This window comes from Anolis carolinensis, chromosome 3, assembly GCF_035594765.1.
Source record: "Anolis carolinensis isolate JA03-04 chromosome 3, rAnoCar3.1.pri, whole genome shotgun sequence".
Classification (NCBI taxonomy): Eukaryota; Metazoa; Chordata; class Lepidosauria; order Squamata; family Dactyloidae; genus Anolis; species Anolis carolinensis.
Genome location: NC_085843.1, coordinates 189,189,196 through 189,203,273, shown reverse-complemented (window position 1 = coordinate 189,203,273; position 14,078 = coordinate 189,189,196). Strand labels below are relative to the sequence as shown.

General features: G+C 36.4%; 1 protein-coding gene across 6 annotated transcripts in view; it reads left to right on the top strand.

Moving 5' to 3' along the window:
* nsd2 (nuclear receptor binding SET domain protein 2) overlaps positions 1-14,078 on the top strand; it is an 80,264-nt gene that overhangs the window by 17,564 nt on the left and 48,622 nt on the right. For 3 of the 6 annotated variants that reach the window (XR_010004544.1, XM_062975976.1, XM_062975974.1), the window contains exons 2-8: positions 587-1,209; positions 2,558-2,714; positions 4,174-4,340; positions 5,192-5,695; positions 10,932-11,076; positions 11,974-12,051; positions 13,357-13,475. Coding sequence is in view for 5 of the 6 variants with exons in the window: in XM_062975976.1 (XP_062832046.1) it covers positions 619-1,209; positions 2,558-2,714; positions 4,174-4,340; positions 5,192-5,695; positions 10,932-11,076; positions 11,974-12,051; positions 13,357-13,475 (1,761 nt within the window). In the remaining variant the exon portion in view is untranslated. Of the gene's footprint in view, positions 1-586; positions 1,210-2,557; positions 2,715-4,173; positions 4,341-5,191; positions 5,696-5,738; positions 6,090-10,931; positions 11,077-11,973; positions 12,052-13,356; positions 13,476-14,078 lie in introns of those variants that run through there. The other 3 variants (XM_016996236.2, XM_062975977.1, XM_062975978.1) reach the window with 3 other exon arrangements.

The window sequence follows — 14,078 nt, the reverse complement described above, 5'->3', positions numbered from 1 at the left end:
TTAATACAGCAGTTCTTATTACTGCAGAACTAACAAGAAATTTTAGAAAAAGGGTTGAACCCTAATAAACTGGCTTGTAGTAAAATGTGGGTTTAAAAAAACAAACAAAACAAAACAGTCTGCTGGGATGCGTTCCAGCATTGGATATACAGTGTTCCCTCGCTACTTTGCGGTTCACTTTTTGCTCCTTCGCTGTTTTGTGGGTTTTCAATTAATATTAATGTACACATTTATCACAGTATTTTCACTGTTTCGCGGGTTTTTGCGGTGTGCAAATGGTTTTGGAAGCTGGGGAAAGGGAGAAATAAAGGGGGGAGGGGAGGGTTGGAAATAAAAAAGGGTTATTTAGTCTGGTGAAGCAATGTCAAATTTGTTAATTTGAGAATTTAAATCTTCCCTTGGAGCAATATTGTGTTCAGTTGGACCAATTAATTATCAGATTTTATTACTCTAGAAGTAAAATGTGGTTTGGGTGAATTTCTGACTAATGTTTTCTAAACTACCTTAAATAGTGATACCCTAAGTACTGCAGAAAACTCTGTTAATATTATCGCTCCAATTTATTTCCTTGTTTTTCTTTTAATAGAGCAGCATTAAATTGGAAATCTCTTTAATTGAATGGATTTCAAAAGTGGTTCTCTGCTATTAACCAAAAAAAGTGGCAATCACATCAAAATGAAGCAAGTACCAGAAATCCTTGGAAATGCTACAGTAAAAACACAGAATTGTGAAGTGAACCGGGACTGTTCTGTCTACCTGGGCAAAACACATCTTTCCACCACACTACAGGAAGATGTTATGCCAAAGTATAACGGCCATGATGCTCTTCCATTCATCCCAGCTGACAAACTGAAAGATCTCACTTCTCGTGTATTTAATGGAGAATCAGGAACACAAGATAGCAAGCTGCATTTTGAATCTCGGGATATAAAAGAAGCTGGAACTCCACCCAACACTACACCTATTAAGAATGGCTCCCCAGAGATTAAATTGAAAATCACTAAAACTTACATGAATGGAAAACCTCTGTTTGAATCTTCAATTTGTGGTGATAATGGAATAGAAGTGCCTCAGGTTGAAGAAAGCGAGAAAAAGACATCAAATAAGGAGAGGAGAAACAGAAAAAGAAGCAACAGATATGACTCTCTACTTGAACAAGATTTTGTTGAAGCATCATCTGTGTCAAATGCATCTAGTCCCTCTGAGAAGGTATCAAAATAACTTTACTTTTTTTTGGGGGGGGGATACAAAATCGGAATGAAATGTGAGGGTAAGAGTTTAAGGTTGGAAAGAAAAGGTGCAGAGAACAGGGGGAAGAAAAGAGAAGAGAAAAGGAATACACCAAATAACTTTACTGACCAGTAATTGTAACATTGTAGCTCATGTATTTGCCCTTACTAATTTTTTAAGCAAAGTTCTTTGTACAGATTACAGGTGCCGAAAGTTCTTAGTTCATCAACCTATTAATAAGTGAAGGAGATAATTATTGCCACGGTAGATGTCTATTCTTCATTTCATTTGCCTCCATTCCCTAACTTCCATTTATCTTCTCACATATTTTTCTGTTTTCCCTCCATTTTGCTCCCCTTCCATCGCTCATCCACTGCTTCCTCTCTATAACCAGATCCTTCCCTCTCCTTCCATTTTTTCCCCTTCCCAGAAACTGGAGACAGAACAATGGATAGAGCATTCTGCTTTACTTAGTAAAAGGTTAAATTACTAGTTCCAGCAGGCTCCAGCAGTAATTTAAGCTGTTCTTTCTTTACTTCGCCAACATCTCCAAAAACTATGTAGACACTTGCTTCCTTCCCACTTGCTATGTAGTGATTTATGGGGAAGGCATAGTGAGCAGGAAGAAGTTAAAGGAAGTTTAGCCATTATCAGTATCATACCTGGATCTTCCTGATCCATCTCCTAGGGCTTATTCACTTGTGCACATGCTGACATAGGTGCATGAAATTGTCTGCTTACAGATACATGGAGTGTATAATTTGCTTCCATTTTTCTTAGGATTTTTGTTAATGTGCTGCAGTAAAAGCACTGTTGGCACATTTAATTTTTTTTTACATAACAGTATGGACAGCTGTCTGTATTAATCATGCTCTATGTGGAGCGGCCTAGGAAACTGAGCATCTTCAACCCTGAGAAGACAAGGTTAAGAGGTCATATAATAGCCATATTTAAGTTTGTAATCTGATGCTGCATAGACTAGGACATAGACCTATGAATTCAAACTTCTGGAAAAGAGATTTCACTTAAACATTAAGCAGAACCTGCTAACAATTAGAGCTGTTGGACAGTGGAATATGCTGCCTTGGAGGGTGGTGGAATTTCCTACTCTTGGATATTTTAAAATAGAAGCTGGATGGCCGTCTGTCTGGAGTGTTTTGGTTGTATGTTCCTGCATGGCAGAATGAGGTTAGCCTGGATGGACCTTGTGTTCTTATCAAGCTCTATGATTCTATGAGTAAAGATTGAATACTTTAAAATCAGATTGATATGATAAACAGATTATAGTTTGAGCTTTTTTGGATAAATATTTTCTTTCCTTTTTAAGACTGCTGCTGAAGATTTAGTTCCAGGAAATGATGACAACAGCCATCTACTGAGGTACCATATAGGAGACATAGTATGGTCCAAAGTATCTGGCTATCCGTGGTGGCCATGTATGATTTCAACTGATCCGCTTCTTCATAACTTCACTAAATTGAATGGTATGTTTTTTAAAAATATAGTTTGTTATATGTGATATTTCTGTGTTACATCCAGAGATCAGCTAGGAAAAAATTAACATGCTCCTGTTGATTTACATTGGACTGGAGGGGTTTACTTAAAACAATTACAGATGCAGCAGCAATGGGAGAACTGGAGCAAGGCAGAAGAGGCCAGAGAATCACATGTTATCACTTCTCACTTAAATAGATTGAGAAGACATGATGGCATTTAGCTGTTTATTAAATAATGATAGAAGAGGACATTAATGTAACTTTACTGACCAATAATTAAAGAAAGATAGGTTGTGTTTTTTTCATATAGAATATTAATTTATGTTTCTGGGGACATATTCAGGGATTTTGGTTTGGTTTGCAGTTAAACTATATAAGATTCACTTCTACTACAAAAACCAAGACTAACAAATTTGATGAAAATCCAAGTTGAAAAGCAAAAGTGGTACCACTTAAACCATAGGATTACAACAGTAACGGGCAGAAGGATGCACTGGAAGTCAGCTGAAAAACAGCCAATTTCAAAGTTTTTCTTTAGTATTTCGGTATTGTTGCAAGTTCATAGGACAGCCTGATGGTGGCAGCTATCGCCTTGCAGTCTGATGAAAGTGAGACACCAGATTTGTTGGATGAATAACATAGGAACAGTCTTGGGGATTTCCTATGTGACATATATATTTGACCGGGATTGAGACTAGAATTGCTTGTGGTGGTGAGAATGGATTCGAGACCTGGACCTGGACCGAGAAGGTCTCATTGGGAGTGAGTGAGGTAGCCAATAGTGAGCTGACAGAAAAATACATGAAATGTTCTTATTGATTCTGCTGCTGCTGAAAAGAAACTGGGATTTTGGCAGCAACCGCCTATATATATTGATGAGGAGAGTGGGTGCGGTTACAGTGAGAAATGTGTAGAATTCCAGAAGGGTCTGAGGGTGTTCAGTGCAGGTGCAAGGATAACCCATTTGTGTGATTCATAGGCCATGAAGGAGCCCCCAGATGGCGTAGTGGACTAAGTGACTTGAAGGTTGGGTTGCTGACCTGAAAGCTGCCAGGTTCGAATCCCACCCGGGGAGAGTGCGGATGAGCTCCCTCTATCAGCTCCAGCTCCATGCGGGGACATGAGAGAAGCCTCCCACAAGGATGGTAAAACATCAAAACATCCGGGCGTCCCCTGGGCAACGTCCTTGCAGACGGCCAATTCTCTCACTCCAGAAGCAACTCAAGTTGCTCCTGACACGAAAAAAAAAAATAGGCCATGAAGAATAATCGGTATATAGAGACTTGATATGATGTGTAAGATGTTGTTGATGAAATCTTACAGAGTTAAATAAGTGGGTTTGAATATTATTTTATGCAATTTTTGAGCCTTTGGGCTATTTTGGTTCACAACTATTTCTGGATTAGATCGGAATTTATATAGTAAATGGGCAATCTACATTTTTCAGGTCAAAAGAAGAGTTTTCGCCAATATCATGTACAGTTTTTTGGAGACTCTCCAGAACGAGCTTGGGTATTTGAAAGAAGTCTTGCACCATTCAAAGGAGAAGAACAGTTTGAACAATTATGCCAGGAAAGTGCAAAGCATTCCCTTACCAAAGCAGACAAAATAAAGGTAAAAATTGATAATATGTGGTATGCTATCCAATCAAGTTTTCATAAAGAAGCTTTGAAATGATTTGGGCTATATTGAGTACTGCATTAAGAATGTCTCATTGTTTCATACCAAACGTCAAGACCTTTGCTAATAGCCTTTTCTTTTGTGCCAGTTTCCAGTGGTTCTCAACCTCTGGTCCTCCAGGTGTATTGGACTTCAGCTCCCACAATTCCTAACAGCTGGTTAGCTGGCTCATACTGATGGGAGTTGAAGTCCAAAACACCTGGAGGACCAAAGGTTGGGAATCACTGCATTAGACCATACTGTCTATCACATTAGTGGGTGCTAGACAATTATAACCTTTGTGGGAGTGTCTCAGCACTTTGTTTTGTGCCCTTTTTCTCTATCTTCTGGCTTAGGTCCAGGTTATCTGATATGCATTATTTCCCCAAATGATCCTTCTGGGGTGCTGAGGTCCTCAGGAGAGGTTCTTTTTTCAGTCTTTCCACTTTCACAGGCATGACTTGCTGAACATAAGCATTTAAGATCTGGACCTCTTTTTCTAGGCGGCCAGGATGGCCCTTACTTACTGTATGTCTATCAGTAGTCAAAAGACCTTTTTGTTCTTACGATCCTTAAAGATCTATCAGTTTTTCTACAAAGAGGATTTAAGAGATGACAAGGATTAACTGATAGACTGATGACAAGATTTTGACTGTATGTACTTTAATTTGTAAACTGCCTTGAATCCTGGTTTTAGGAAAAGGCAAGAGATAAATAAAGATGATTTGTACAATCCATGTAGATTTCTTTTATGATTGATCTCCGTCAACTGTTTTATGTTTAATATATCTGGCATTTCCCTACAGATGTTAAAACCCGTTTCTGGAAAACTACGCCCGCAGTGGGAAATGGGTGTTAAACAAGCAAAAGATGCATTATCATTGACAATGGAAGAACGGAAAACCAAATATACTTTCATTTATATTAGGGGAAGGCCTCTTCTTAATCCCCAAGTAGCAAAAGAAGCAGGTCTTGTTGTTAAATCTTTGGAAGAAATGGATAAAATTTACACAGATGAAGACATTTCTAAGTCTTTGAAATCAAGGAAAGGCCACGATATTCCTGCCAAGAGGAGGAGGAAAACAAAATTGCTTGTAATGACTGAATCTGAAGAAGACTTCATGCATGCTAAGAATATTGGCATGTCTGATAAGAGTAGTAATTCTGAAAAGGACCTTGAAGAGGGAGAAGGCAAAAGAGTCTCAGGGTCTCCTATCAGTAGAAAAAAGGCTGTGCCATATATTCCACGAGGCAGAAAAGGAGATGCAGTTTCCCAATTCTTGGTTTTTTGTCAGAAACACAGAGATGAGGTTTGTACCTTCAGAATTTGCATTATGAGTTCAATTATTTCTTAGGCAATTTAGTTTTCATTATGTTAGTATTCCAAGGTGCTGCATGGACTGGGTTAAATGAAATTCTTTGTCCTTATAATGAATAACTACCTTCAGCTGCATTCATTACTCTCTGAGGCTTCTCCACACAGCAGGACTTGTAAGATCTTGATTAAACACAAGTTTTCTTCATAGAATGTAAAGAGTACAGTCATCCTTCCACTTTTGCAGGCATCAGGGGCCAATCTTCCCTATGAAAGTGGAAAGACATGAATATCTTTCCTGGGAGGGAATAGGCTACAGTCAGCCACTGCATTCCCTTTGTGGGGACACTATCTGCTATGGTCCAAGGGTGAAGAGGAGAAGTAGCTAGGTCTGTATGTCACTACTTACCCTCCTTTTCCTCCATGCTGCAAGTGTCTGTTTTGTTTGGGCTGGTGCTTCCTAAATTGTGGATTCTAACCCTAAATGGGGTCTCCTTAACTCAGTGTTGGGGTCACAAAAATTAGCAACAGTAATCATTTTCTAAATGTCATCTAGTGGCTGTTTTGGATATTTACACGAATCTGTTGTGCAGTGTTTACAGTGAACTCAGTGGAGTTCATACTGCGCTCTGGATGTGGGTGTACTTTAACCTGGGTCAATCCTTCCCCCCAGTATTTAAAGTAGGTCATGATGGGTATGTGCACCAAGTTTGGTCCAGATTGTGGGTGAACGAATTAACCTGTGTATGGTTAAAGGTGACCACTGGTGAGCAACCTGTTTGCCTCATAGCAAAAGGAATTTGAAAAAAAACCCATTTTAAATACATGATAGAAAAATAATAATTACACCTAAGTTTCTTAAAAACGGACCTATTGTAAACACACAATATAAAAGTATGAGTAATGACGAAGCCAAAACAAAGTACAGTATAAAGAACAATAGTAAAATCATTACATCTGGTTTTCACAAGAAATGTTTAAATATATTTTAATAGATAGAAGTTGACTTCTGCATGTGCCCTCCCATGTGGTGCTGTTTTAAAGGGACCACCAAGTAAAAATGGGAGGGGGGGCTGCAATTTCACAGGTTCCTTCTCCCAGCTGATTTAGACCATAGAGGGCTTTTTTACAGAACAAAAAGTAACACTGGTTCACTTCCAGCTTTTCCACAAAAATGTTTTGTAGAGATTACAATTGCACAACCTGAGAAACATCCTAAACCCAAGTGTCTGTTTTACTTTGGAAGAGTTTTAAAGCAGTATGAATTAGAAAAATGGCTTTTAGTAATTCCCTACTTCTAGAAATCAACATCTTGTATACATTTCTGAGACAATCTGTCTTTAAAGGAATTTCTAAATTCTCAATATTGTTCAATTACTTGCTCGCCTATTGGGTTTAAATGAGAGTTGTGGAAAGTACAGGTCACATACCCTTTGTTTTGGCTCCCCAGCCAACCCAACTGTTCATTTTTGTGTGTGCCGGTGTGTGTGAACTATCTCTCAAGAGAGTCCAAATCATTCTGTAAAGCTTGGAAAAACTCTCTGGCTCCAAGCAATTTTTTAAGAAAAAAACTGTGACGCAGATGAACCCCAGTAATGTATGTGACCTAATGTGAATCTCTCGAATAACTATTGGTGATAAGCAATTCACGTTCTCAATCATGGAACAACCAATATACAAGTATGTTAAATATCAGTTCCCCCACCTCCAGGCACTTTTGAGCCTTTACAACTGAAAAAAGAGTTGTTTCAGAGTTACAGTATATTTGCACTTCAATGAAGAGATAAAATGCACATAATTTAATGATATACCCTTTAGATACAGGGATCAGCCGTGGTTAGTCCTTGGAGACTGCCAATGAATACTAGGTGATGTATGATAGATTTCTGGGGAATGAATTGGCAAACCACCTTTGACAAAACATAAAAAAAACCTTGATATTGCCATCAGTTGATAGGTATCTTGAAGGCACATAGACACTCGCACAGGGACAGAACCCTATTAGAGAATGTTTGAGATTAATCATTGTAGGACTGCTGTGTGTCTTTCAAAGAAGATTAGAACACCTGAGCTGAAATTTTTGAAAGCTATGTGCAAAATTAATGGTTTTATATGAAAAAGTAAATAAGCCATTTTGAATTTTTAACTTGGTATTTATTGTTGATGTTAGGTTAAGCACATGTCCCACATTGACCTCTCTTTATTGTTAAAAATCAAAATGCCAAGTTGTAATATTAATTTCATTTATACCACTATCCTTACTTGTGTAGTTAACTATTAGAAGATAGTAGAATATTACATATCTCCCATCCAGCATGCACATTAATATATCTTGCAATCCAAAGTATATTTGTTAGTATTTCCAGACAATGTTGTAGTTACAGAAAGTTTAAAGGAGCGAAGTAATTCCTTCCTTATCCCATATCTGGTCATTCTAATGAAGTAATACTGCATTGTGGCTTATACTTTATTTCACCACATAATAGGTGCCACTGCATAATCGCTGCACCAGGTCTTAAAATGTCAGGGTTTTTTTTTCTTTCCTCTCATAACACTGTAACAAAATTTGAAAAAAAATCTTCCTTGTTTGAAAATGTTACTTCAGTTTAATTGTGCAGTACTTACTTTGAAAGTACAGTAGTTGTTACACTCCAGAAACTTTTGTGGCTGCCACAAGCTATGTTGAACTGGATGAGACTCTGAGATATTTATTGAAAAACAAGCAAATTGTGCTGCACAATGTCTCGCAAAAACAAAGTTTTTGCAGTTTAATAAACCTTTTCCATGTTTATGATAGAACCTATTAGGAAATGATGTTTATAACCCAGGAACAAAAAATGTGTTACATAGTGTTATGAACTATCCAGCAATATTAGTTACCTTATTTAATATTCCCCAGTTCCTGCTTTAGTAGTTTTAGACAAAACAAAAACATACCAGAGCTCCCCTCAAAGACAAACATGTAAGACAGTGTGTTTGTGTTTATATATATATATATATATATATATATATATATATATATATATATATATATATAATGTAATTTTCGTTTTACAATGGAGTAAACAACAAAACCACGGATCAAATCACACCAATTTGGCCACAAAAGACATAGTCATCCAAAATATGTCTTTCAACAAAAAAAACCCTAGAAAAATAGTCCAAATTACAGAGGATGAGGAAGAGCCTTTCTCCCCCTAACTGCCAATTAGAAAGGTAGGGCCAGCTAACACTTCTCAACAAAGGATTCCCCCAGGCAGGAAACAGCCAGGCTTTGAAGCTGCAAGGCCATTAAATGCTAATCAAGGTGCCTAATTGCAGCATTCATACTTGCTGCACCGAGACTATTAATTGCTATTCAAACTGGTCAACCAAGGATTCTGCAAGGTAGAAAGTGGCCAGGCTTTAAAGCAGCAAGGCTATTCAGTGCTTTCCAACCTGGCCAACCAAGATTTCCCCTAGGTGAAAAATCCCCAGGCTTTGAAGCCACGAGGCTACTCTATCCCATTCAACCTGGGCTAGCAAGGATGCCCTATGTAGAAAGCAGCCAGGCTTTTAAGCTGCAAGACTATTCAGTGCAATTCAATCTGGCCAAACAAGGATTCCCCTACAAAGGAAGTAGCCAGGCTTCAAAGCGACTCTTTAATTGAGAGTGCTAGTCTAGCTACTCCAGGCTGCAAGGCTATTTACTGCTATTCCACCTGGCCAACAAATGATTCCCATAAGCCACAGCAACGCGTGGCTGGGCAAAGCTAGTATATAAATAAATAAATAAATAAAACCGCGAATACAAGTCACCATTTCATTTCATCACGTAAAAGTTGCACTTTCCTTTTCCAACTAAAGGGAGATAAAATGTGTGACTGTTATGCAATGAAATAATGTAAGTTAGAACAAGAATTTTGACAAAGCTAGGCTATATTTTTGTCCTTGGCATTCAACACAGTTCAGATTGCTAAAAAAAAGGCAACAAATAGTAATTGGAAGTATCTTGACAGCCAATTCTATATTGGTTTTTTTATTGGAAGAATACAGTCAGCAAGGTGCTTCCCACACCTCTCAAAAAACACAACTTTTCTTCCGAGAGACCTCAGTCAGCAGTGAAATAATAGATTTACTGGGGATTTTTTTCAGTGGTGCAACTAGAAAAAAGTCTTCAGGAGCCCAGGCTTTGTACATTTTTATGTAGTTCCCCTCATCATTGAAACTGGAAATTGAAGTTGGTATCCTATGCCCAACATAACATGAATGAAGATAATATAATCTTCAGCTATTTTGTGGCTTCTCGATTTATTTCTAATTCTGCAACCAGTGTTCTCATCCCATTGTATTTCTCTTCTGCCAGATGGTAGTACAGAATGATTTGTTTTAGCAGAATGACACCACTGGGTACTGTACTGGTCTATGTATTTGAAGCTCCCGTGGCCTTTGTTAAGGTGATTTCAAGTGGTCAGAACTATTCACGTGCATTAATATGTGGTTTCTACAGTAATGTTACTGATTATTTATTTGTTCCATGATTTCACTTCATTACCTTCGCCAAGGGTGCTGCATTTTGTGCTTCCAGACTGTCCCCATATTGCAAATGGATAGCTTGTCTCAGGTTTAATTGAATTTATGGTAGAGACAAGACTCAAACTTGACAAGCAGCTTGTTATCCTTTATGCTGTACAAGCTCAAATCTTTTATATAATAGAATAATAGATTTTATGTAAAATCCCCCCCCCCCAGTTTTATTCAAAAATAAACTTAATGCTGACTTACATAAAATGTATATAAAGTGTAAGAAAACTGCTCAGTCTCTTAGTACAGTAGAGTTTCACTTATCCAACATAAACAGGCCGGCAGAACATTGGATAAGTGAATATGTTGGATAATAAGGAGAGATTAAGGAAAAGCCTATTAAACATCAAATTAGGTTATGATTTTACAAATTAAGAACCAAAACATCATGCTATACAACAAATTTGACAGAAAAAGTAGTTCAATACGCAGTAATGCTATGTAATAATTAACGTTGGATAAGCGAGTGTTGGATAAGTGAGACTCTACTGTATGTGTTTAAAAATTAGTAAATATATGTAGACACTCTAAGCAGACATTTTTGTCTTGTAAATGCCATAAGATAAGTGAAGACATCTTTGTGTCCTTTTTGAGAAGTTTTAGAAATAAAGCATTATTTTTAACTAAATATATGTTTTAATATTTGAACAAGTATTATGTTTGCTTAGGTGGTTGCTGAACACCCTGAGGCTGCAACTGATGAAATTGAAGAGCTGCTGGAATCACAGTGGAACATGCTTAGTGAAAAACAGAAAGCACGCTATAACACAAAATTTGCCATAATGACCTCTCCCAAATCTGAAGAAGATACTGGTAAACGTAAAACTGTGCTAGTATACTCTAACTGAGCTTAATATATGTAGTGATATTAACCAAGCACACCGTGAATCTTGTGGGGAGAGCAGTCTCTCCTGATATTGGTTTGTTGTGCTGTTAGCAGTGAAAGCTGTCTTTATAATAAAAGTTAATAGTATCCCCATTTCTTGGTAATTGTTCCACAAATTTTCTCTATGTAAATCTACTGTTTAGATATTGCTGGTTTCTCATTCCCTTTCTGCCTACAAGCAGCTGCCATTACTATCAACTGAAAATGATGAAAATATGAAAATTAAATTCAGCTTTTGAATCTAAATATTAAAGGTAGTCATAGTTCTTAAATTACAATGTAACTTGTAATTCCATTTTCCATTGTTTATAATAAGTGAGAGTGGTGACATACCTAAACTTCAGAAATGTGTTTCCAAATAATACATTACATTGACTACTTCTAATAAAATAGCAACAGAAACTGTATGAAATTGGCTATATTCCTCTCTTGATAAATACATTGTTTCCTTTCCTGATACACTTTGGTGAAAATTATCTGGAATAGATAATATACCAATGAAATGGAGAGAGTAATATTTATTATTTTTGCAGCAATAGTAGCAATAGTAGCAATTACAATAATCTATTAATCTAGTATAAGAACTTTATTGAATTATAAAAATTTGAGTTACCAGGTTGCTGCTTTGGACAATGAAGAGGAATGAGGTGTGTTTGCCAGGATTATCAGTTTTGGAAAAATGTATAAAAAGTGCAGTCAGTTTTGTTATCCTTGTGTGAAATAACTTATTGTGGGAAAGTTAACAGCGTTGTCTCTGTGTGTAAAATACTTGGATGTAAGTTTTATAAAAAGACAACACTACACAACATTCTATATCCCTCAAGGTTCATCACAGAAGAATGTGGGAGAGACCACGCGTAAAGTGTTTCAAGCATCACCTGAAAGGAGATCAAGATGCCGAAGTAATTGAAATCTGTACTCTGTACTTTGACTCATTATAAGTAATACTTATATTTGCCTTTTCTGTAACTGCTTGCAAAACTCCCCCCCCCCCCCTCAGATGCTGGTTTGTTTTGTTTTGTTTTGGATTTCAATTTTATTAATGAAATACTTGAGTTTTGTAGTGCTGGATTTCATTCAACTCTATGATAGTTTCCACAATATAATTAAAATGAACATTGCCTTTTTCATACCCAAACAATTAATATTTGGGTATGTTTTCATACCATCATTGTATGCCAATATAAACTTGGTCAGTTATTGTGCAGAAAAGACCATATATAGAAACACTGGCTAGAAGTTTTTTGCAGAATTATGAGATATATTATAAAAAAAGTCCCAACTTGGGATTATCTGTTGAATCAATGAAGTTTACGTAAGTATTGATTTCTTGCATTCACATTGATTCCATCAGCCTACTCGAGTTGTAATCAGCAATTGGATATAGTCTTGGAAACCTGAAATGTTAAGTCCCAAATGAAGGAGTTGATATCTAAGTAACTTGAACACTATCCTCTAGTTTCATATTAAGCATTTGGCTAGTTTTATAAATCAGGTTGAGGAAGGAAAAACAGCTAATAGAATTTTTACTAAAGTTTTTCTGTGTAGTTGCAAGTTGCTAAACATTGAGTCCTTTTTGGAAATAGAATGTGTGTACAGTAAACTATAGAAAAACTGTTATTAAACTGTAATGTATAAATTAGCTGTTGATCTTCTCTTTTAAAGCCTGTAATATGGAATTTGATTACGTTCAATTGGCCTTTTCCCTCATATGTAAAAATATAAATGTTTAACACACTTCTCTTCATGGTCTTTGTTTTTCAAGGCTTTGATCGACATAAAACATTTAAATTGGGGTTTCTTTGCATTTGTACAAAATAATCCACATATATATTACTGTGCACTTCTTAATTCAGAAAAATGATATGTCATAATAATCTCAAGAGGCAGAGATAACTTAATAATGTCCCTATATAACAGCTTCTATTTTACATTATCCTTAAAAGAAATTATTTAAAAGAGATATTTCAGCTTATAGATTCATTATTAAAATTATTGAACCATACATTTTGATATGAACTTTGTCCATGGCATGTTGAACTGTAAAACTTAATTCAAAAAGAGAGGGTATGAGCCCCAGGGTATTAAAGATTCACAAAATCTATTAAAATTTATTAGAGTAGTTATGTTACCAAAGCAATTCAAGAAAATTTACAAGCAAGCTTTAGAACTTTTTCATACAAGTTTCCCCCATCCCCTGCTCCAAGGTAACTTACATGGAAATAAAAGGAAGCCAATAAAGAGGACAAAGAAACACACAGAAGATTTTGAAGTTGAGGAGGCACCTAGGAAGAGGCTCAGAATGGATAAAAGGAATTATCGGAAGGTAATTATGTTGTTGGCTTGTTTGGGTACGTTGTAGCAAAATGAGGCTTGGTTATTCCCTATCCACTTAAAAATTAATTATGAATGGCTAGTAAGACTGCACTTTTCAAAAACTTTGTGTCAGATTAAAGTTAAATATTTTGTATATTGCTATAAATCTGTGAGTGTATTGTTCTGAAGTACTCCAATGTGTGGACGAACTGTCTGGAAGCTGAGTGAGGGAAAATACATATAACATATTGCATTTGGGGAACTTAATGTCATTCAGATAATAAAAGGTATCGTAAATGCCACTTTTTCCAGTAAGTGTATTTCCCCCCTTGCTTAACTGATAGTAGCTCTCATTCTACTAATTGTCATACTATCTCTTAGGTATCAATCATATCTAAAAACAGGTAGTACAGTTTGTGCAAGTATATTAATAAGTTGACTTTCCAAAGCAATGATATATAGAATGTCCCCTTTTTGCTCTAATATTTTGACAATCATATAAGAGATGCACAAAAAGCCATTTTTGCTACTGTTATGAGAGCTCAAATATTTATTCCAGTATATTGATGCTAAAACGCAATATGAGGGCATATATTTATTTGGTCTTTTTAAT